The sequence below is a fragment of the Schistocerca nitens genome, chromosome 10 (genome assembly GCF_023898315.1).
Source record: "Schistocerca nitens isolate TAMUIC-IGC-003100 chromosome 10, iqSchNite1.1, whole genome shotgun sequence".
Lineage (NCBI taxonomy): Eukaryota > Metazoa > Arthropoda > Insecta > Orthoptera > Acrididae > Schistocerca > Schistocerca nitens.
Window position 1 is genome coordinate 189,067,549 of NC_064623.1, and position 25,311 is coordinate 189,092,859.

At 44.2% G+C, this 25,311-nt stretch overlaps 1 protein-coding gene across 2 annotated transcripts in view; it reads right to left on the minus strand.

Annotated features, from left to right (window-relative positions):
- LOC126210243 (ammonium transporter Rh type B) overlaps positions 1-25,311 on the minus strand; it is a 255,900-nt gene that overhangs the window by 71,716 nt on the left and 158,873 nt on the right. For both annotated transcript variants that reach the window (XM_049939432.1, XM_049939431.1), the window contains exon 5: positions 7,075-7,228. In XM_049939432.1, the coding sequence (XP_049795389.1) occupies positions 7,075-7,228 (154 nt within the window). The remainder of the gene's footprint in view (positions 1-7,074; positions 7,229-25,311) is intronic.

Below are 25,311 nucleotides of genomic sequence, written 5' to 3' on the forward strand. Positions count from 1 at the left end.
GTTGGTCGAGAGCCAATGACTGTTGGCAGAATATGGAATCGGTCGGTTCACGAGGGTAATACGGAACGCCGTGCTTGATCCCAACGGCCTCGTATCACTAGCACTCGAGATGACAGGCATCTTATCCACATGGCTGTAACGGATCGTGCAGCCACGTCTCGATCCCTGAGTCAACAGATGGGGACGTTGCAAGACAGCATCCATCTGCACGAACAGTTCGACGACGTTTGCAGCAGCATGGACTATCAGCTCGGAGACCATAGCTGCGGTTACCCCTAACGCTGCATCACAGACAGGATCGCCTGCGATGGTGTACTCAACGATGAACCTGGGTGCACGAATGACAAAACGTCATTTTTCGGATGAATCCAGGTTCTGTTTACAGCATCATGATGGCCGCATCCGTGTTTGGTGACATCGCGGTGAACGCACATTGGAAGCGTTTGTTCGTGATGGTATGCGTGATGGTATGGGGGACCATTGGTTACACGTCTCGGTCACCTCTTGTTCGCATTGACGGCACTCTGAACAGTGGAAGTTACATTTCAGATGTGTTACGACACGTGGCTCTACCCTTCATTCGATCCCTGCGAAACCCTACATTTCAGCAGAATAATGCACGACCGCATGTTGCAGATCCTGTACGGGCCTTTGTGGATACAGAAAATGTTCGACTTCTGCCCTGGCCAGCACATTCTCCAGATCTCTCAACAACTGAAAACGTCTGGTCAATGGTGGCCGAGCAAACGGCTCGTCACGACACGCCAGTCACTACTCTTGATGAACTGTGGTATCGTGTTGAAGCTGCATGGACAGCTGTACCTGTACACGCCATCCAAGCTCTGTTTGACTCGATGCCCAGGCGTATCAAGGCCGTTATTACGGCCAGAGGTGGTTGTTCTGGGTGCTGATTTCTCAGTATCTATGCACCCAAATTGCGTAAAAATGTAATCACATGTCAGTTCTAGTATATTTGTCGAATGAATACCCGTTTATCATCTGCATTTCTTCTTGGTGTAGCAATTTTAATAGCCAGTAGTGTAGATTCGAATATCATTTAAATTCTAAACAGAGTGAAATAATATTACGCGATATTCCAGAAATATTGAATAAAACAGATTGATAAATACAATATACTGAGGATTACTTTGATTAATTTGCAGTATAATGTAAAAAGTGAAAATGAAAGTTTTCGTGTAGGTTGCTACTGATAGACCTTGCGCCTGCACCGCCTGCAACCCGCACTACACTCCAGTCTCGCAGGCAGCATGCATCCGTGCAGAAGACATTCGGGGACTGCCTCGGCACAGTCGACCAGCAGCAGAGGTTGCTGGTGCAATGGACTTCTTTCTTACGCCAGCAACGTGACGAGAAACCCGTGAATATATCCAGTATCCTAGGGCTGTACTTAAACCACACCCTCCACCTCGTTTCCCAACGCAACTTCCAGCACCTAACCCTCTTGGATGATGAGCTTCGCCTTGACGTGTACCCCTCCTACCAACTCTAACCACACCTTCCTCCTGCCTCATCCTCAGGGCTGCCGCTCCTGCCCCTTGGGCGGCTTTCCCCCTCCTACACCCCCTCCCGTGCTCTCCTTCAGTGTCTCTGAACTCCCTCCTGCCTTGTGTTCCCTCTTCCTCTCCCGCACTGCCCCGTCTCCTGCTTCTTGGTGCGCCCCCTGTCCGTCCGTTTTCCTCTTCCTCCCGTCCTCATGCCCCCTCCCCTCTTTTTCCCTACTCTCCGACCGCAAGTCCCTCGGCAGGTCCCTACCAGTGGTTTTTATTTTTTGTGAGTGTTCTGTCGTTTCCGGTGGTTTTGTTTTTTAACTGAATCGCTCTGTGTGATTTTCATACTGTGGCCGACTTTTAACGTGTGTTTGACTCTTGTGATTTTAAGTGCGCAACGAACTGCCAGGTGTGTTCTCTTAACTTTATGTCGACTCGCTGAACTTAAACGGCGGCGCGCCGGTCCTGGGCACCGAGTTCCCGCTGGTCGAGCTTCCTGGGTCAGGTTCCGAATGCTTGTCGCATTTCCACAGTCAGGAGCTCGCTCCAACGTCGTTGCTGCGCTGCAATCACCGTCTGAGCCGGCCTCCTCTACATCCTGCAGCGTAATTTCACTACAGAGTTCGCGGCCCCAATAGCATGACTGATTCTTGATCGCGTAATATTTCTGTGATTTTCTGTTGTTCGGCCTCGTCGGACATAGGGCATTCTTCTTTGAAATTTAGACTATAGCCCCTACCAGATTTTTGTTATCAGATTCAGAATTCCTAACGTATTTTCTCATTATCCTGAACTCTGAACAGACTTACAAAGGGAGACCACAATGTTGGGATCACGAATTTACTTCAAACTCTGTACACCTATAGTAGACCATTAAAACGAGATAATGTGCAAGTAGTAAGGTGCACTGCTCTGGCAATTGAGAGAAAATCGCAAGAGATGTTTTACGCAGCTGTTTTGTAATTGATGTATCTGTGCGAAAGTGGTAGCTACACGAAGTCATTGTAGTCAAGAGCTTACCGGCACGGTAGCTCAACGGGTTCGATTAGAGGGTTAGTTGACCTCTGCAATAAAAAAAAACTGATTTAATGGATCAACGATGAACTCAACAAGCTTCATGGGACATCCGCCCCGAACAATACAATGACCAATAACGAACAACATGAGATCACCAAAAAAAGTGGTTAGTATTCGCGCGTTGCAAGAGCGTCGTCAACAAGTCAGCGGTTCGAATCCTGATAACATGTATTTTTTAATCTGTATCTCTTCATCATCGGTCACGTTATTTAATTTTTATTACATTTGAGAGATAATATAATGTATTTTCATGAAGTTGTAGTGAGTTTTATATGTTATTTGATCACTTGCAATTAAACTTTCAAGGACGAGGGACAGGCCTGGAAAGACCAATTCAAACCTCGATAAATAATGGTGCGAATGATGGTATTTGCAATCAGTGATATAGCAGGTCACAGTGTGCCAGAGCGCAGGAGTAATGTACTCGTCGCCTCATACACGTTCGTCTTACGAAGCTTGAACGCTATCACACGTTGCAGGGTGGTATTTCTCATACAGACATGGATAACATAAACTGAAACTTCATGCCAATACTTCATGTAAATAAACGTCATTTTTTCATTATATTACCTCTCAAATCTCATATATAAATTAAATAATGTGACCACTCATGAAGAAAACAGATTAATAATTAAGTTTGATCGGGAGGCGAACGGTCGCTTCATACACGTTCGTCTTACGAAACTCGAACGCTAAAGACTTGAACACCCTGAACTCTAACGTCGAGCACCTACACAGAGAAACATAGGCCACATAATAGACGCGTAAAACTTCTCATGCGATTTTCTCGGAATTTCCAGAGTATTGCACCTTACTGCTTGCACATTATGTTGTTTTAATGGCTTTCTAAACGCGTGCAAAGTTTGAAGTTCATTTTTGATATCAACGTCGTGGCCTGCCATTGCCAGTTATTTTTCTAAATGACTCAAAAACTTTACTCTGATAGTGTTCATCTGAAGTGTATTAAGAACTTATAATCAGAGCTGTTTTCCTGTCTTTCAGAGCCAGGGATTGGAACAGCTCTGTTTTTCTCATTACCTGACAGATGGACTATTTTTATGTTCTACTCAGAAGACTTCATTTGGATTTTTCCTTCACTAGATAGCTCAGAACGGTAAAATTTTGCTTTCCCCTTCCAAGGGTTGAAGACTCTTTGTGATTAACCAAACGAGCTTAATTTGTTTCATGATTTCCGAGATATGTTATTATTAAGTTGAATTGTGTTACTTTCTATTCAAATAAACTGTTTTCGTTTGTTCATAGCTGGTCTGCTTATTTATGTACCGCCTTCGCGGACACTTTGTAGGGACACGACTCTTTTCCCATTGTAACAACCACAGTCTGGAGACTACGGTAGCACACATGGCTCACGCCTAGCCAGTTCCGCGCAAAAAAATACCCTTTTCTCTAAACGCTTCGCCATCTCGAGCTCCCACTACTGTCACCTTCATTCCTGGCCAAACCCTGCATATAATACATATTTGGAGGGAGTCGGTGATGATGACTAGGCGCGGTCCCTTTGTGAGCTAGAAATCAGATTTCCATTCATGTTGGCAGACTGAACACTGCACATTAGCCGCATTGCGCCGATCATGATTGGAAACACAGTGCTCTGTACTGAACTACATGTTCCCCTTTCAGTTACATTACATAGGTGGCTCTGCGTAGTGGAATTTCCTGTGGTCATTAAAATATTCAGATAGATGTCTTCGATATAAAAGACAGAAGTTATCTCGTGAGGACATGACATATCTAGCAAGCCAAAACGTTGCTATTTTCAGAGACTTCTTATTACGATCTTATTTTTTGATGCCATAGGCTTATTTCGGCTCTTGTTAATTTCATACAATGATAAACAGAGCGATGAATCTACCATTACAACAATCGGCAATATAGATGGTTTGGAGACGCCCAGATACGTAGCAGAACCATATAAGTTCCATTGCAACATAGGCAAGCAAACCTATAATAAAGATAGCATACTGTTATGTATTATGTTTTATAGTGACATAAATTAACAAGAAAGTTACAGACAAAACAGAAATTGACATACACACTACAAAGTTGTATAGGAAATACATCAAACAAATTTAACACATTTCTCACTGCAAGCAACCTAAAACAAAAATCCACTAAGAGAAAACCAAACAACCAGCGCACACACATAAAATTAATTTTAATAGCTGAGAAAAATTCTGTGTAGGTCAAATAGGCAGAAATTTCAAAATTACATACCAAGAACATACCAGAAAAAGTGACACAAACCCATCCACAGTCTTCAAATACATGTAAACAGAAAGCCACATTGTAACTCAGATCGAAAATGAGATGTGAATTCCGTATATAACACCAAAGGGACACGTAATGAACTTTCAGCAAAAACAAAAATCTACAATACACACACGAATATCAAGACAAAATTCTTAACGAACAAACCTAACTGAAACATAAAAATTATATTGAAATTATAGAACACTATTTAGGATAAAACAAATTTACAGTCAAAGACAACACCAGCGAACATTAGCAGAGAATTTACTACTACGACACACTGGTCCATAGATGAAAAAGTCAACTGTATGACCATACAATGTCGTTAGTTTAGCTGCCAATTGAAACTCTCAAACTTACAAAAAATATTAAATAGCTCTTAAATAATATTGCTCAGCAGCAAAATCCACTATTGAGACATTAGATATCTGCTACTTCGCTTGCGCTGCCTCTGCTATACGCAGCAGCCCAAGGTATCACACACTGAAAGCGTTAACGATGTGTTTCAGAAGTAAGTGCCACGACGTATACGAAATTTTTATTTTTACAAGTAGACACAGATACACACCCATACAACTCCATTAGTTTCCAGATAGCTTGACAATGGCCATAGAGCCGAAATATGGTTATAGGGTACTATTCAACTCATTTCAACTGTAAGCCCTATATAATACGACATGAAACTTTATACACAAAAAAAACAGCACCCTACCGCATTCTACTCCATAATGCTGCAGGTCCAGAAAAATTCAAAATGTTGGCACAAATTACACTACTGGCCTTTAAAATTGCTACACCAAGAAGAAATGTAGATGATAAACGGGTATTCATTGGACAAATATATTATACTAAAACTGACATGTCATTACATTTTCACGCAATTTGGGTGCACAGTTCCTGACAAATCAGTACCCAGAACAACCACCTCTGGTCGTAATAACGGCCTTGATACGGCTGGGAATTGAGTCAAACAGAGCTTGGATGGCGTCTACAGCTACAGTTGCCCATGCAGATACCACTGTTCAACAAGAGTAGTGACTGGCGTATTGTGACGAGACAGTTTCTCGGCCCCCATTGACCAGACGCTTTCAGTTGGTGAGAGATCTGGAGAATGTGCTGACCAGGGCAACATTCGAACATTTTCTGTATCCAGAAAGGCCCGTACAGGACCTGCAAATGCGGTCGTGCATTATCCTGCTGAAATGTAGGGTTTCGCAGGGATCGAATGAAGGGTAGAGCGACGGGTCGCAACACATCTGAAATGTAACGTCCACTGTTGAGAGTGCCGTCAATGCGAACAAGAGGTGATAGAGACGTGTAACCAATGGCACCTCATACCATCACGCCGGGTGATACACCAGTATGGCGATGACGAATACACGCTTCCAATGTGCGTTCACCGCGATGTCGCCCAACACGTATGCGACCATCATGATGCTGTAAACAGAACCTGAATTCATCCGAAAAAATGACGTTTTGCCATTCGTGCACCGAGGTTCGTCATTGAGTACACCATCGCAGGCGCTCCTGTCTGTGATGCAGCGTCAAGTGTAACCGCAGCCATGGTCTCCAAGCTGATAGTCCAGGCTGCAGCAAACGTCGTCGAACTGTTCGTGCAGATGGTTGTTTTGCAAACGTCCCCATCTGCTGACTCAGGGATCGAGACGTGGCTGCACGATCCGTTACAGTCATGGGGATAAGATGCCTGTTATCTCGACTGCTAGTGATACGAGGCCGTTGGGATCCAGCACTGCGTTCCGTATTACCCTCCTGAACCCACCGATTCAATACTCTGCTAACAGTCATTGGATCTCTACCAACGCGAGCAGCAATGTCGCGATACGATAAACAGCAATCGGGATAGGCTACAGTCCGACCTTTATCAAAGTCGGAAACGTGATGGTACGCATTCCTCCTCCTTACACGAGGCTTCACAACAACGTTTCACCAGCCAACGCCGGTCAACTGCTGTTTGTGTATGAGAAATCGGTTGTAAACTTTCTTCATGTTAGCACGTTGTAGGTGTCGCCACCGGCGCCAACCTTGTGTGAATGCTCTGAAAAGCTAATCACTTGCATACCACAGCTTCTTCTTCCTGTCGGTTACATTTCACGTCTGTAGCACGTCATCCTCGTGGTGTTAATGGCCAGTAGTGTATGTCGCGGTTGTGGTGTAATTCTCTTAGAGCTTTATTTGCCGCACCACGCGCTGCACTCACCGACCATGGCGAAGAGGTCCGAGTTGTAGGAGGCGCCCTCCAGCTCGGCGCTGTTCTTGCGGAGCGCCCTCCCGTGTCCCAGCACGAGGCTGGCGGCCAGCCCGAAGTACGCGCCGAACACGTGCACGTACATGGAGCCTCCAGCGTCCACCGCCTGGAACAAGTGTCGGCGCATCGTTACCACGTGCCGTACCCGCTGTTCTCCAAAGTACCGGCACTCTAACGACAACTCCGCAACGCCTCGCGACTAACAACATAAGACAACAGACAAAAAACTTATTTCGGAAATGCAGGTGTCCCTTTATCGGTTTCTGCCTCCCGAATTGGAAAATGACACTCAAAACATTGGATCATTCACAGACTGTCCACCAGTGGCAATACTGATATCATATTTTGAAGCAGTACATACACTATGTGATCAAAAGTATCCGGACAGCCCCAAAACATACGTTTTTCAGTTTCCATTAATTTACGTCTATGGTCACAAACTGTTTGATAACAGATTACCGGTTTCGGTCTTTAATGACCATCATCAGATCTGCAGAAAATAGGGAAAACATAAATACACTCGCAAACTGTATACAGCTTAAGAACAATACACAGACCATAATGAAATGTAGTACTGACGAAATTTACATTTGTGCGCTTTAAATATGAAGAGGCATACCTGTTTCATAAAAACAAAGTCCTAATGCACTGCAGCCATAGTGGCATCGTCAAATGTTAAATGCGGAATCAGCACCAGCATCGTCAGATACATATAGATAACATTACATGCAGAAGTCATGTTGTCAGCAGCACTAGTGTTCAAAACAAGCTGCCGTACAGTAGCCACAAGAAGTTTGTGTTGTAAGTTCACCAGATGTCGCTAATGTCGGCATACACTAGCTTTCAAATAATTAATTGAAACAGCGAAAATAAAGGGGGATACAGTAGTTGAAGTCTATAATAAACTTATAACGTATAAAACTCATTACAGCAATAAAAAGCAATAAAAAGAAGAACACGACAAAAGTAATATTGTTAAAAAGAGGAAGAGTTAAAAACAGTCGTTGACATGTGCTCTAGTGCCAATATTCTAGATAATGACATAAATATTAAACACCGTTCAAATGGTTCAAATGGCTCTGAGCACTATGGGACTTAACTGCTGAGGTCATCAGTCCCCTAGAACTTAGAACTACTTAAACCTAACTAACCTAAGGACATGACACACATCCATGCCCGAGGGAGGATTCGAACCTGCGACCATAGCGGTCGCGCGGTTCCAGACTGAAGCGCCTAGAACCGCTCGGCCACACTGGCCGGCTTAAACACCGTTGATAGTGTACCGGGTAATTCTAAACAACCAAAATAATTTTGTTTTTATGAAACAGGTATGCCTCTTCATATTTAAAGCGCACAAATGTAAATTTTGTCGGTACTACATTTCATTATGGTCTATGTATTGTTCTTAAGCTGTATACAGTTTGCGAGTGTATTTGTGTTTTTCCCATTTTCTACAGATCTGATGATGGTCATTAAAGACCGAAACCGGTAATCTGTTATAAAACAGTTTGTGACCATAGACGTAAATTAAAGGAAACTTATTGCATATACGGGTCACTGTTTTTTCGCGACGATGTTGCAGCTTGTGATACGTTTTTGATATTAGGTGGATTTTGCTGCTATCTACTGACAGGTACTCCATATCAGCGACCTCAGTAGTCATTAGACATCGTGAGAGAGAAGAATGGGGCGCTCCACGTAACTCACGGACTTCGAACGTGATTGGGTGTCACTTCTGTCATACGTGTGTATGCCAGATTTCCACACTCCTAAACATCCCTAGGTCCACTGTTTCCGATGTGATAGTGAAGTGGAAACGTGAAGGGACACGTACGGCACAAAAGCGTGCACGCCGACCTCGTCTATTGACTGACAGAGACCGCCGACAGTTGAAGAGAATCGTAATGTGTAATAGTCAGACATCTGTCCAGACCATCAAATAGGAATTCCAAGCTGCATCAGGATCCACTGCAAATACTATGACAGTTAGGGGGAAGTGAGAAAACTTGGATTTCATGGTCGAGCGGTTGCTCATAAGGCACACATCCCGCCAGCAAATGCCAAACGACACCTGATGTAAGGAACGTAAACATTGGACGATTGAACAGTGAAAAAACGTTGTGTGGATTGACAAGTCACGGTACGCAATGTTGCGATCCGATGACATTGTGTGGGTATGGCGAATGCCCAGTGAACGTCATAGTGCCAACAGTAAAATTCGGAGGCAGCAGTGTTAAGCTCTGGTCGTGTTTTTCACGGAGGGGGCTTGCACCCCTTGTTGTTTTGCGTGGCACTATCACAGCGCAGGCCTACAAGATGTTTTAAGAACCTTCTTGCTTCCCACTGTTGAAGAGCAATTCGGGGATGGCGATTGCACCTTTCAGCACGATCGAGCACCTGTTCATAATGCACGGTATGTGGCAGAGTGGTTACACGACAGTAACATTCCTGAAAGTAATGGAGTTGTGCACAGAGTCCTGCCTTGATCCTATAGAATATCGTTGGGGTGTTTTGGAAAGCCGACTTCGTCCCAGACCTCACCAACCGACATCAATACCTCTCCTCAGTGCAGCACTCCGTGAAGAATGGGCTTCCATTCCCCAAGAAAACTTGCAACATTTGATTGAACATATGCCTGAGAGAGTGGAAGCTGTCACCAAGGCTAAGGGTGGGGCAACATCATACTGAATTTCAGCATAACTAATGGAAGGCGCCACGAACTTTTAAGCCACTTTCAGCCAGGTGTCCGGATACTTTTAATCACATAGTGTATAAAGGGTGAATCACTCAAAACTTGCAATGGATTGGTAGTCAGGGTCTCGTATTGTTAGCAAATAAACACACTGAAGCGCCAAACAGTCTGGTATAGGCATGCAAATTCAAATACAGATATATGTAAACAGGGAGAACACGGCGCTGCGGTCGACAATGCCTATATAAGACAGCAAGTGTCTGACGCAGTTCTGAGATCGGTTACTGCTGCTACACTGGCAGGTTATCAAGATTTAAGGGCGTTTTAACGTGGTGTTATAGTCGGCGGACGAGCGATCGGACACAGAATCTCGGAGGCAGCGATCAAGTGGCGATTTTCCGTATGACCATTGAGCCGTAGTAAAATTTGCTGTTTTGAAGAGCGCGCCGCAGCGCGTAGTGTGAAGCAGTCGCCCTCCGTTTCTGGCGGTGGCGCCGCTGTGGCAATCGCAGCTTTGGTCTCTCCCTCTGGTGGAAAGGGGAAAGGTTGCCTGTTCACGTGTATTTAAGGGGCGCTATGAGCTCGGCAGTTGGTGAGTTGCCGAGTCTGGTTAGATGGTCAGCCAAGTTAGTCTGGGTCTGTCTCTCGTACGCATTGGTGAGGGGTTAGTGTCTGTCTGTCGTCCGGAGTGCTAAAGTGCGCGTCATTTACGACGGCGGCCGAGTTTAGGTTCGTTCTGCGCATCTGACTTCACAAAACACAGTCAGCCAATGAACAGAGAACGACGTTGCCAGAGCTCGACTGCAGTGCAGAGCACGGACGAGTGTCTTCAGTATTAGAAACGTTCAGTCATAAATAAAGTAATTGAATAAAAGCAACGTCTTGATAGCAGACTTTTTTTTATAGAAAGTTTGGAAAAAGCATTCTTTATACCAATTGCTTCATATTCTATTAATTAATTAAACCAAACAAGCAATAAGCCCCCTAATTTAGGCGATAGCAAGGAAAGGTGTTTGTATCATTCTCACTAACCGCTTTTTCGCAATAAAGAACAGCGGTAATTGTTTATTTCCTATTGTACTTCGACGAAACGTGAGTAATTCATAATCATACCAACAGTGTTTGTCGGTATTTTGCGTGATGTTTTAAAGTCCTCCGGGAGATATGTTGAATGACGAGCTGCGTTAGTGTAATGGTTAAAGTGTATGGCTGTTAAACGAAAGGTAGCCGGCACGGTAGCTCAGCGTGTTCGGTCGGAGGGCTAGCTGCCCTCTGTAATAAAAACTGAGTTAATGGATCAATGACGAACTGAAAAGGGTGTCTTGCAACATCCGCCCGGAGCAGATGCAACGAACGAAAACGAACAAAATGAGATTACAACAAAAAAAATAAAAATAAAAAAATAAACGTTCTGAGTTCGAAGCTTGGTCGGCGCTTAATATTTTCTTTATTTTAAAAACAATATCGGAGTGTCTTAATTCATGAATTTTATTCATTTGAATGTAAGTTTTTGAAATTTCAAGTGGCAACTAAAATCGACCATACGGAAAGTATACGCTATGGACTTTTACCTATGCAAACTCTTCAAAATTTCGTGCAATGGTTTACTACATCTAATGCTGCACAGTAACTGACTTGAACATCGAAACAAAATTGTCATTTATGGGGGGAAGGTATCCGTCAAGAAGATGTGTAAAAATCAAATTTTTGGGCCAAATAGTTTATGTGAAATCGAATGATAAAGTGTGTCAAAGCTGTCGAAACACCATGTGTCCGCACAGGCGAACAGTGCAATGATGACAAAATCGCGCACATCGCGGAATGCGGGGAGCACGTCTCTGTAGCAGCGAAAGGGTTAAAACGGCCGTGGTGGCTTTACTTCATAAACTGCGCGCTCCCCCCTAAACGTAAGTTTGCGAACTATACTATGGGGCTGCATCTCTTGGCGCGTACAACTGGCAACGCAGCAATCTACCGCGTCTGGGCGGGCATGCGCGAACCGCCAAGATAAAAGAACTGAACTATAGTACGGGTATGTGTTAAGCCGCCAGTGTGCTCGAGTTTGCTCAGGCAATGGGCATTGGCGGTTGGATCGATCGGTTGGTCGGTCGCGCACTGAGACACGAGATGACTTGTCCGTCTTGAGCGTCGGCGCATGTGAGGTCGCGCCATATAGCGAGGGGTAGTGGCTTCGCGGCCGTCACGAGAGCAACAGGAGTCAAACCCACGACATGAGTCTGGCCGGTGCGACCTGCGACGCCGTGAGACGGGAGATCGGCGCGCCTTCCTGCGTCCGTTGAAGCGGCTGGCAGCTGACTGTTCGGGAGAGCGTTTTGGGGGTCCGGCGCCAGGTCTTCGCCAGACATCGCAGTTTTAGAAGTTAAGTGATTTATGGTTCAAATGGCTCTGAGCACTATGGGACTTAACATCTATGGTCATCAGTCCCCTACTTAAACCTAACTAACCTAAGGACATCACACATCCATGCCCGAGGCAGGACTCGAACCTGCGACCGTATAAGTGATTTATGATATGTTGTTTCATTTACTTGTTAAATTCTACTTGTTTTCTTCGTCAGTCTCTCGTCGCCAGTTTGCTCGTCTGTCTCCCGTCCGCATTTGTTAGGCAGTTAGGGTCTGTCTGTCTGTCGGTTTGCCATGCGTTAATAGTTGCCTCTGTCATGTTTGTCGGATTAGGTGTTAACGAATTTATAGAATTAAGGTAAAGGCCGAAATCCTGAAATATGTTTTTATCTTCCCTATCATCTTGCGAGGCGGTATATGTGTAATGTAGAGCATGTTGTACACGTTATGTAAGTCTGAATTTCATGGGTTTTATTTAAATAGTCATTTTTATAAAGTTGCCACCCTTCCACCGTAAGATCCCTTTTAAAACAAATTGCACTTTTGGTGGAAAATAATTTCTTAGTGTGAGTGTTTGTACCATTTCCATCCCTTACAGGGTGCATAGTTAATGTGTTTGTGTGAGTTGTTAAAATTTTTAGTTTAATCTAGTGTGTTGCAGTTTTGTACCAGTGTACTCTTTCAGAGGTTGTTGTGAGCGGTCCTGACTACGGCCGTGTCGAAAGGGAGCGGCAAGCTTCTCAGCCCGAAGGCTCATACTGTAACAAAAAAAAAAAAAAAAAAATTATGCTGCCTCTGAATAATTGTAACTCGATATTTCGAGGGTGTTTTTCTGCTTATAATTTGAAATCCGTTTCGAAAAAGCTTTTAGAAATAAAATTCACATTTGTTAAATTGTAACTTGATATTTCGAGGGTGCTTTTCTGCTTATAAATTTTAAATCTGTTTTTGAAAAGGGTTTTGTGAATAAAATTTCCATTGGCTGAAATTTAATTTGTTTCCATCAGTTACTCCTTGGGAACTACTTCCACGCTCACATAGTGTGTTAATGTTCTTGATGAATCGCTAGTAAATAAAGTAAATTCTTTAAGAAAAGATTTTGAAAAGTTTAAATTCACGGTTCAACCATTACAAGATTGTACTGCGAACATCAGCAACACGGTAAAAATCAAATCTCCGACATCACTGTGGCCGGGAAAGGATCCCGCAACAACGGGACCAACGACGACAGAAGAGAATCGTTCAACGTGACAGAAGTGCAACCCTTCCGCAAATTGCTGCAGATTTCCATTCTGGATCATCAACAAGTGTCAGCGTGCGAACCTCAAAGAAACATCATCGATATGGACTTCGGAGCGGAAGACCCACTGGTTATTACGTGAACAGCTTCTGTAAATGGACGTTCATACCACCTTTGTGACCTTCGTTGACCTTCAGAGACCTTACTGTTACACAATGATTGAATTCGTCTCCATAGCCGCTATCAGAAAATAAGTACCAAACAACAGCATCCCATTTAAAAAAAAAAAAGAAGAAGAAAAATGTTAACCTTCATCTCTGAGGCGACTGCACCTAGCAACAAAAAACCAACGTCATATTATGGTCCCCGTTGTCCCGTGCAACATTTGCCCCACAAACTTTTCAGCTACTATCATACTTTCGGAGTTATTCTAGGTGGCAATAACTAGTGACTCACCCTGTGTATGAAATTCCATTACTGTCACAACATTAGGTAATTGTACTTTTATGGATCTTTTTACCGATCGTGTGATCTGTGCTCACTTCTTGGGTCTCATGCTACCCACGGGCTACCGGTTGGTTACCACTGGCATAGAAGTTTACTATGAAACGAGAGCGTGCGTTCCAAGTAGTCAGGCGACATATTATATCCTCGCACATTCATTTCGCGACATCACTACGACTCGGAAATTAAATAAATAAATAAATAAAGGAAATGAGCAGATACGGATACTTCATTGAATCGTCCTTTGCACTAATTATTCGTGAATGAAATAAGAGAGGGGAACCAATAAATATGGTACCAGAAGAATCCTTCGCCACACGTCATACGTTGTCAAGGTGAGTATAGATGCTAGTGTTGCAAAGAAAGTTATAGACGTCAGGAGTTTCTTGTTGTGGTCTCCATTCCGAAACTTGGCTTGATGCAGCCCTCCGCGCCGTTCTATCCAGTTCGAGCTTTTGCATCTCTGTGTGACTGCTGCAACCTACATCTTAAAGTTAAAATCTTCTGCGTTGTTAGGCCGCGTCATATTTCCTGCCGAAGATCCCAGCGAAGGGGTCGAAACATCGATTATTTTAGAGGAAATATGACGCGGCCAAACAACCCAAAAGATTATATCTTTAGTGACAACGGCCACGACAGCCTGCAGACTTACACAACCTACATCCTGTTGAACGTTCCTATGGTAGTCAAGCACTCTAGAATTTTTAACACTCGACATTTCCCTCCACCACTAAAGTTACGATTCCTTGGTGGCGAAAGACGTGTCCATTCTTTTAGTTAGGTAGATGCATATATTTCTTTTTTCCCCTACTCATTAGTTATCTGATCTAGCCGCCTGTTCATCAGCTTTCCTTTCTAGAATCACACTTCAGAAACTTCTATTATCATCTTGTCTGAACAGTTTATCGTCCACGTTTCAGTTCTGTGCAATACCTAAATTCGAAGCCAACAGTTTTTTGTTTGTTTTTAGAAACGCTTTTCTTGTTGTTGCCAGTCTGTATTTCATGTCCTTTCTGCTTCGCCCAAATAGCAGATATCTTCCAGTCATTATTCCCTCGACATTGCCTTATTTAACTCTGCTACGACCTGTCACCTTGTTTTACTTTTGTTGATGTTCACCGTATAACCTTCTTTCAAGTCACCACCCATTCTGTTCAACTGCTCTTCTAAGACCTTTGCCGTCTATTGTAAATTACAGTGTTATCGACAAATTATATGTATTTTTAACGTTGAAAAATTAGTAATATGGACACTACAGAAAGTATATATATAGTCACAGGTTTTGTGGAGACTGATTTGTTTAATGACGCGCTTGAGTATAATCATCAACAGATAATCTGATAAAGTAGCAAAATCTCAAACAGCACAGTGGAAACAGGTCTATAGTTGAGAAAGTTATTACACAAATATTTCACAAGCTGGCACAATATTAAGTTAAACAAAAGTACGTACGAAATATGAACTACACCTACACGCGAGTAACATGGAGTCATGTAACTTAGACACATGCCAAAATGCTATTGGCTAGTTAAAGTGACCTGTATATCTGATAACCTGTATATGTGGTAACAATTGTGTGGCGTAATCAGTACAGACTTACTTACAAGTTACAGATAAAAGGTAGGCATAGCTATGGGTGACTTTAGTAAGAGAGAGGCCAGATTTAAAAAAAAAAAAAACGGAAAACAATATCATTAACGTAACAAATAGTTTATAACCGAATTGGGGTAAGGGGTGAGAGCAATAGAGAGAACCAGGAAGGAACAGAGTGGTAGAGAACCATCAGTACACTGCAGAAGATTAATTTATTAGCCAATATTTGAATAAAAATGCGTAACAAAATTTTAAATGTGGCAACAAGTATTTACTGCTTTTTGATGACTTTCTCCCCCTCCTCCCCACACCCCCGGGCAGTCTTCACTTTCCAACCAGGTTTTTAGCCGTAATAAGCTCTGTTACACCTTCTGTATGTAAGGTCCTACAAAGCCATTTTATCAAATTTCCAATTTTATAAGGTATTTTCATTCAATGGTTGCCTCTATTGCTCTCCCCCTACTCCCATTTGCTACTAAAATAATTGTTACGTTAATGATGTTCTTTTGTCATTTTTTTCTTTTTCTTTTTGGAAAAAATGTATCATTCATTAAAAGCCTACATAGCTATGCCTTCCAATTTTCTATTATCTGCAACTTATTTGTATGGCTTACACCACACAACTGATGCCACCTAGTGGCCAGTTTTTTAATTTATGCGGTACAGGTCGCCTTAACTGCTGAGTATGCCGGCACGGTGGCTCAGCGTGTTCGGCCAGAGGGTTTGGCTATCTTCTGTAATAAAAAAACTGAGTCAACGGATCAACGAACAAGCAGAACAAGTGTCATAGGACGTCCGCCACGAACAAAGTCAACGAACAATATAGAACAAAATGAGATTAAGAAAAAAAAGGGTTATTTTGGCATTTGTCTAAGTTACGTGACCCCATGTTAATCGCACTTAGGTCCTGATCACATTTCCTATGTACTGACAACGATAGCTCAGATACACATGCCGACATCGCAAGATGAAAATGAAGAAACAGTGGAAGTATATGAGAATATTGAAAGGGAGTTACAGCAGCTAGAGGTGGATGTCTAATAGTCATAGAGGACTGGAATGAATCTGTAGGGTAAGTATAAGAAAAGGTTACAGGAGAATATGAGTTTGGGACAAGGAATGAGAGAGCGGAAAGGAAATTGGAAATTTGTGCTAAATTGTATGGGACCAAACTACTGAAGATATTGGTCCCTACGCTTACACACTACTTGTTCTTGTTGTTGTTGTGATCTTCAGTCCTGACACTGGTTTGATGCAGCTCTCCGTGCTACTCTATCCTGTGCAAGCTTCTACATCTCCCAGTAGCTACTGCAGCCTACATCCTTTTGAATCTGCTTAGTGTATTCATCTCTTGGTCTCCCTCTACGATTTTTACCCTCCACGCTGCCCTCCAGTACTAAACTGGTGATCCCTTCGTGCCTCAGAACATGTCCTACCAACCGATCCCATCCTCTAGTCAAGTTGTGCCACAGAATCTTCTTCTCCCCAATTCTATTCAATACCTCCCCATTAGTTGTGTGATCCACTCATCTAATCTTCAACATTCTTCTGTAGCACCAAATTTCGAAAGCTTCTATTCTCTTCTTGTCTAAACTATTTATCGTCCATGTTTCACTTCCATACATGGCTACACTCCATACAAATACTTCCAGAAACGACTTCCTGACACTTAAATCAATACTCGATGTTAACAAAATTCTCTTCTTCAGAAACGATTTCCTTGCCATTGCCAGTCTACATTTTATATCCTCTCTACTTCGACCATCATCAGTTATTTAGCTCCCCAAATAGCAAAACTCCTTTACTACTTTAAGTGTCTCATTTCCTAATCTAATTCCCTCAGCATCACCCGACTTAATTCGACTACATTCCATTAACCTCGTTTTGCTTTTGTTGATGTTCATCTTATACCCTCCTTTCAAGACACTATCCATTCCTTTCAACTGCTTTTCCAAGTCCTTTGCTGTCTCTGACAGAATTACAATGTCATCGGCGAACCTCAAAGTTTTTATTTCTTCTCCATGGATTTTAATACCTACTCCGAATTTTTCTTTTGTTTCCTTTACTGCTTGCTCAGTATACAGATTGAATAGCATTGGGGAGAGGCTACAACCCTGTCTCACTCCCTTCCCAACCACTGCTTGCCTTTCATGTCCCTCGATTCTTATAACTGCCATCTGGTTCCTCTACAAATTGTAAATAGCCTTTCGCTCCCTGTATTTTACCCCTGCTACCTTCAGAATTTGAAAGAGAGTATTCCAGTGAACATTGCCAAAAGCTTTCTCTAAGTCTACAAATGCTAGAAACGTAGGTTTGCCTTTTCTTAATCTTTATTCTAAAATAACTCGTAGGGTCAGTATTGCCTCACGTGTTTCAATATTTGTACGGAATCCAACCTGATCTTCCCCGACGTCGGCTTCTACTAGTTTTTCCATTCGTCTGTAAAGAATTCGTGTTAGTATTTTGCAGCTGTGACTTATTAAACTGATAGTTCGGTAATTTTCACATCTGTCAACACCTGCTTTCTTTGGTATTGGAATTATTATATTCTTTTTGAAGTCTGAGGGAATTTCGCCTCTCTCATACATGTTGCTCACCAGATGGTAGAGTTTTTTCAGGACTGGCTCTCCCAAGGCTGTCAGTAGTTCTAATGGAATGTTGTATACTCCCGGGGCCTTGTTTCAACTTAATGTAACTTAAACCAACTTACGCTAAGGACAACACACATACCCATGCCCAAGGGAGGACTCGAACCTCGGACGGGAAGAGCCGCGTGAATTGTGGCAAGGTGCCCCAGACAGCACGGCTACCCCGGGTGGCTGCGGTAAGAACTGACTCAGAGTGTAGGAAAGTCAAAACCACTTCGATGAGTTTAAAAGCAAGCGAGGCAGCATTAAGAGTGCAAAGGTGATTCCTCTGTTAAATGCAGAAGAGAGAGCGGATAGGTGGAAAGACTACACTGAAGGCCTCTATGGGGGAGAAGATTTGTCTGCTGTTAAAGAAGAAGTCGATTTAGAAGAGATAGGGGATCCAGTGTTAGAATCACAAAGTCGGAGAGCTTTGGAGGACTTTACATCAAATAAGGCAAATAGGATAGATAACATTCATTCAGAATTTCTAAAATTTTTGAGGTTAGTGGCAACAAAACGACTATTGTCGTTGGTGTGTAGAATGTATGAGTCCAGCGATATACAGTCTGACTTCCGCAAAAATATTATTCACACAATTTCGATGAATGCGAGAGCAGACAAATGCGAGAACTACACTCCTGGAAATGGAAAAAAGAACACATTGACACCGGTGTGTCAGACCCACCATACTTGCTCCGGACACTGCGAGAGGGCTGTACAAGCAATGATCACACGCACGGCACAGCAGACACACCAGGAACCGCGGTGTTGGCCGTCGAATGGCGCTAGCTGCGCAGCATTTGTGCACCGCCGCCGTCAGTGTCAGCCAGTTTGCCGTGGCATACGGAGCTCCATCGCAGTCTTTAACACTGGTAGCATGCCGCGACAGCGTGGACGTGAACCGTATGTGCAGTTGACGGACTTTGAGCGAGGGCGTATAGTGGGCATGCGGGAGGCCGGGTGGACGTACCGCCGAATTGCTCAACACGTGGGGCGTTAGGTCTCCACAGTACATCGATGTTGTCGCCAGTGGTCGGCGGAAGGTGCACGTGCCCGTCGACCTGGGACCGGACCGCAGCGACGCACGGATGCACGCCAAGACCGTACGATCCTACGCAGTGCCGTATGGGACCGCACCGCCACTTCCCAGCAAATTAGGGACACTGTTGCTCCTGGGGTATCGGCGAGGACCATTCGCAACCGTCTCCATGAAGCTGGGCTACGGTCCCGCACACCGTTAGGCCGTCTTCCGCTCACGCCCCAACATCGTGCAGCCCGCCTCCAGTGGTGTCGCGACAGGCGTGAATGGAGGGACGAATGGAGACGTGTCGTCTTCAGCGATGAGAGTCGCTTCTGCCTTGGTGCCAATGATGGTCGTATGCGTGTTTGGCACCGCGCAGGTGAGCGCCACAATCAGGACTGCATACGACCGAGGCACACAGGGCCAACACCCGGCATCATGGTGTGGGGAGCGATCTCCTACACTGGCCGTACACCACTGGTGATCGTCGAGGGGACACTGAATAGTGCACGGTACATCCAAACCGTCATCGAACCCATCGTTCTACCATTCCTAGACCGGCAAGGTAACTTGCTGTTCCAACAGGACAATGCACGTCCGCATGTATCCCGTGCCACCCAACGTGCTCTAGAAGGTGTAAGTCAACTACCCTGGCCAGCAAGATCTCCGGATCTGTCCCCCATTGAGCATGTTTGGGACTGGATGAAGCGTCGTCTCACGCGGTCTGCACGTCCAGCACGAACGCTGGTCCAACTGAGGCGCCAGGTGGAAATGGCATGGCAAGCCGTTCCACAGGACTACATCCAGCATCTCTACGATCGTCTCCATGGGAGAATAGCAGCATGCATTGCTGCGAAAGGTGGATATACACTGTACTAGTGCCGACATTGTGCATGCTCTGTTGCCTGTGTCTATGTGCCTGTGGTTCTGTCAGTGTGATCATGTGATGTATCTGACCCCAGGAATGTGTCAATAAAGTTTCCCCTTCCTGGGACAATGAATTCACGGTGTTCTTATTTCAATTTCCAGGAGTGTATTTCACAATCAGCTTAACAGCTCATTCATCTAAGTAGCTGATAAGAATAATATACAGAAGAATGGAAAAAAACTGAGGATGTACTAGATGACGATCAGTCTGGCTTTAGAAAAGGTAAATGCACTCGTGAGGCAACTCTGACGTTGCAGCTGATAATGGAAGCAAGACTAAAAGAATTCAAGACACTTTCATACGATTTTTCGACCTGGAAAAAGCGTTCGATAATATACAATGGTGTAAGATCGAAATTCTCAGAAAAATAGGGGTAAGATCTTAACTTTTCCCGGCGAATTAAATGCCCAAATAACCTACGGGTTTGCTGCCGGGTGACGTCGTCGAACACCGCCGATATTTCGACAGGAGTTCACCCTGCCATTCTCAAGGTACAAATGCAAGGAAGAAGAAATGTGCAAGCAAATTTAATACCTCGGTTCACAGAGGAGAAACAAGGAAGATACCACACACAGAACAAGTGTCAACACAAACAAAGATAACCAACAGCAGAAATATCGATACTTACTATTAATCAGAAAGTATGTAATAGTGCTTGTTCAACAAAACGGTGGCGTTTCCCTTGTCCGCAGGTAAAATAACAATATCAGGAAGTGAACGCAAAGCAGCCGCCTCAGCTGCTGTAATGTTACACTTGGGTGGACGGGCCCCAGTCAACACACGACAAGCTTCCCTCCTAACCTCTTCCGCAGCCTCGGAAGGTAGTTTATAAACAGCCTGTTCGATAGAACTAATAAAATCAACGACTGGTAAACTCTTAGGCGTCGGTGCGAAGTTCAAACCTTTCCCCAGCACAGACAAAGTTGCGTCGTGAAACGTTATCTCCGTGAGATTGATCACAGAACGTCGAGAATTAGAATTAGACACTGAGCCAAGGAAACGTTCAAATTTCGCCGAATGACGAGCAGTTACAGATTGAAATTCCCAGTCAGACTGCGACCAAGACGCACCGTCCACCCAATCCCAAGAAAATTCAGAAACATATCATGTAGCTAAACATCTTGCTAGTTTGTTGAGCCCACTAGTAGGTAGGTGTGAACACCAAGTTAAGAACTCTGCAGATTTCTTACGTCGATTGCAGGGACTGCATTTGAATGACTCTGATATTTTAGTCAGTTTTGATGTGGTTTCTCTTTTCACTCGCGTTCCTCTCTGATTCGTTGCAGCTAATTGAGGTTAAGTTTGGTGTCGAGTTAACAAATTTGTTTCGACATGTGCTCACTTCCAATTACTTTTTATTCAATGGTCAGTACTACGAACAGACTGATGGAGTTGCAATGGGAAGCCCGTTGTCACCTATTGTGGCCAATTTGTTTATGGAGGACTTTGAGGAACGTGCTTTGAAACCTGCGTGTTTTTTTTAGATATGTGGACGATACTTTTGTTGTTTGGCCTCATGGTAGTGAGAATTAAACCGCTTTTTGGAACATCTGAATTCAATCCACCCGAATATTCAGTTCACTATGGAGGCGGAAAAGAATGGATGCCTTCCCTTCCTTGATGTGTTGGTCAAAAGGAAGACTGATAGTACGTTGGGACATTCTGTTTATAGGAAGCCTACCCACACTGACTTGTATCTGCGAGCTGATAGTTGTCACCATCCAGCTCAGCGTGAAGGAGTACTTCGCACCTTGGTTCAAAGGGCCCACGTTTCTCAGACCCTGAAAGTTCCGCAGCTGAGCTATCACATCTCAAAGTCACCTTTCGTCAGAATGGTTATAGTGAGAGGCATTGTATCATCAGCCTTCTGTGCAACGGGTGAGTGACGATAGCAACGAAGTGGCACCTACGTCTACGGCCTTTTTGCCTTACGCAGGAAGCATTTCCAACAGGATTGGCCGTATTTTGCGGAAATATGATGTGAAATGTGTTTTTCGACCTCCTCCTAAGATTAAGGCCCTGTTGGCGTCCGTAAAAGATGATCTTGGTTTGCGTAAGGCTGGGGTCTATCGTATTCCTTGCAGTTGTGGCATGTCATATATTGGTCAGACAATCAGTTAACTGTGGAAGACCGGTGTATTGAACATAAGCGTCACACACGCTTACAACAGCCGAGCAAATCCGCTATTGCAGAACATTGCCTTGACACCGGTCATCCTATGGAATACAACAACACGGAGATTCTGGCTTGCACGCCCAGCCATTGGGATAGTGTTATTAAGGAAGCTGTTGAAATCAGACTATCAAGCAACCTTATTAACAGAGATGCTGGATTTTGTTTAAATGCTGCTTGGAATCCGGCTCTGTCTCTCGTCAAAAAGCAGAGGGACAGAATTAGTGCTACCTCACCTGTTGATTAATAGTAAGTATAGATATTTCTGATGTTGGTTATCTTTGTTTGTGTTGACACTTGTTCTGTGTGTGGTGTCTTCCTTGTTTCTCATCTGTGAACCGAGGTATTAAATTTGCTTGCACATTTCTTTTTCCTTGCAATTGTGCCTTGAGAAGGGCAGGGTGTGCTCCTGTCGAAATATCGGCGGTGTTCAACGACGTCACCCGGCAGCAAAACCGTAAGTTATTTGAACAAAATAGGAGTAAGTTATAGGCAGAGACGGGTAATACACAATATATACAAGAGCCAAGAGGGAATAATAAGAGTGGACGATCAAGAACGAAGTGCTCGGAGTAGAAGGGGTGTAAGATACGGATGTAGTCTTTTGGCCCTACTGTTCAATCTGGACATCGAAGAAGCAATGATGGAAATAAAAGAAAGGATCAGGAGTGGAATTAAAATTGAAGATGAAAGGATATCGATGATACGATTCGCTGATGACATTGCTACCCGGAGTGAATGTGAAGAAGAATTACATGATCTGCCGAATGGAATGAACAGTCTAATGAGTTCACAATATGGACAGATAGTAAATCGAAGGAAGACGAAAGTAATGAGATGTAGCAGAAACGAGAACAGTGAGAAACTTAACATCAGGTTTTATGGTCACGATGCAGATGAAGTTAAGGAATTCAGCTACCCAGGCAGCAAAATAACCAATGACGGATGGAGCAAGGAGGACATCAAAAGCAGACTAGCAATGGCAAAAAGGACATCCCTGGCCAAGAGAAGTCTTGTAGCATCAAACATAGGACCTAATTTGAGGAAGAAATTTCTGAGAATGTACGTTTAGAGCACAGCATTGTATCTTAGGGAAACATGGACCGTGGAAAAACCGGAACAGAAGAGAATCTAAGCATTTTAGATGTGGTGCTACAGAAGAATGTTGAAAATTAGTTGGAGTGATAAGGTAAGGAATGAGGAGGTTCTGAGCAGAATCGGAGAGGAAAGGAATATGTGGGAAACACTGACAAGAAGAAGGGACAGGATGAGAGGACGTCTGTGAAGACATGAGGGAATGACTTCCATGGTACTAGAGGGAGCTGCAGAGGGCAAAAACTGTAGAGGAAGACAGAGATTGGAATACATCTAGGAAACAATTGACGTACGTTGGAGTGCTACTCTGAGATGAAGAGGTTGGCTCAGATCAAACCAGTCAGGAGACTGTTGACCGCCCCCCCCCCCCCCCCACCAAAAAAAATGTAGCTTTACACAAATTTTGCAGCCGTTTGTGAAATACAAGAGCTATTCGCGAAGTAAGGTCTGCTCGACCACGAAGTGAGAAACACAGTGAAAGTCTGATGAAGCTTTATATCGATGTTTTGCATCGCAGTATGCACGTAAATCGCGTCACTTCAGTTCTGAGCGCACAGTGAGCACGTAAAGATGCTTAGGATCTAGTCTCCCGCCAAGTATTTGGCCCTAATGAGGGATTGCGCCTACCGTCATGCAGCCCACATAACATTACTGTCATGTTTTTCTTTGTCCATGGAAGTTCTCGGCCGCACACTTCAGGGGCAATAAGGACAAACTATACTACTGGCCATTAAAATTGCTACACCACGAAGATGACGTGCTAAAGACGCGAAATTTAACCGACAGGAAGAAGATGCTGTGATATGCAAATGATTAGCTTTTCAGAGCATTCACATAAGGTTGGCGTCGGTGGCGACACCTACAACGTACTGACATGAGGAAAGTTTCCAATCGATTTCTCATACACAAACAACAGTTGAACGGCGTTTCCTGGTGAAACTTTGTTGTGATGCCTCGTGTAAGGAGGAGAAATGCGTACCATCACGTTTCCGACTTTGATGACGGTCGGATTGTAACCTATCGCGATTGCGGTTTATCGTATCGCGACACTGCTGCTCGCGTTGGTCGAGATCCAATGACTGTTAGCAGAATATGGTATCGGTGGGTTCAGGAGGGTAATACGGAACGCCGTGCTGGATCCCAACGGCCTCCTATCACTAGCAGTCGAGATGACAGTCATCTTATCCGCATGGCTGTAACGGATCGTGCAGCCACGTCTCGATCCCTGAGTCAACAGATGGGGACGTTTGCAACACAACAACCATCTGCACGAACAGTTCGATGACGTTTGCAGCAGCATGGACTATCAGCTCGGAGACCGTGGCTGCGGTTACCCTTGACGCTGCATCACAGACATGAGCGCCTGCGACGGTGTACTCAACGACGAACCTGGGTGCACGAATTTTTTCGGATGAATCCAGGTTGTGTTTACAGCATCATGATGGTCACATCCGTGTTTGGCGACATCGCGGTGAACGCACATAGGAAGCGTGTATTCGTCATTTCCGTACTGGCGTATCACCCGACGTGATGGTATGAGGTGCCATTGGTTACACGTCTCGGTCACCTCTTGTTCGCATTGACGGCACTTTGAACATTGGACGTTACATTTCAGATGTATTACGACCCGTGACTCTAGCCTTCATTCGATCCCTGCGAAACATTTCAGCAGGATAATGCACGACGTCCTGTATGGGCCTTTCTGGATACAGAAAATGTTCGACTCTGCCCTGGCCAGCACATTCTCCAGATCTCTCACCAATTGAAAACGTCTGGTCAATGGTGGCCGAGCAACTGACTCGTCACAATACGCCAGTCACTACTCTTGATGAACTGTGGTATCTTCTTGAAGCTGCATGGGCAGCTGTACCTGTACACGCCATCCAAGCTCTGTTTGACTCAATGCCCAGGCGTATCAAGGCCGTTATTACGGCCAGAGGTGGTTGTTCT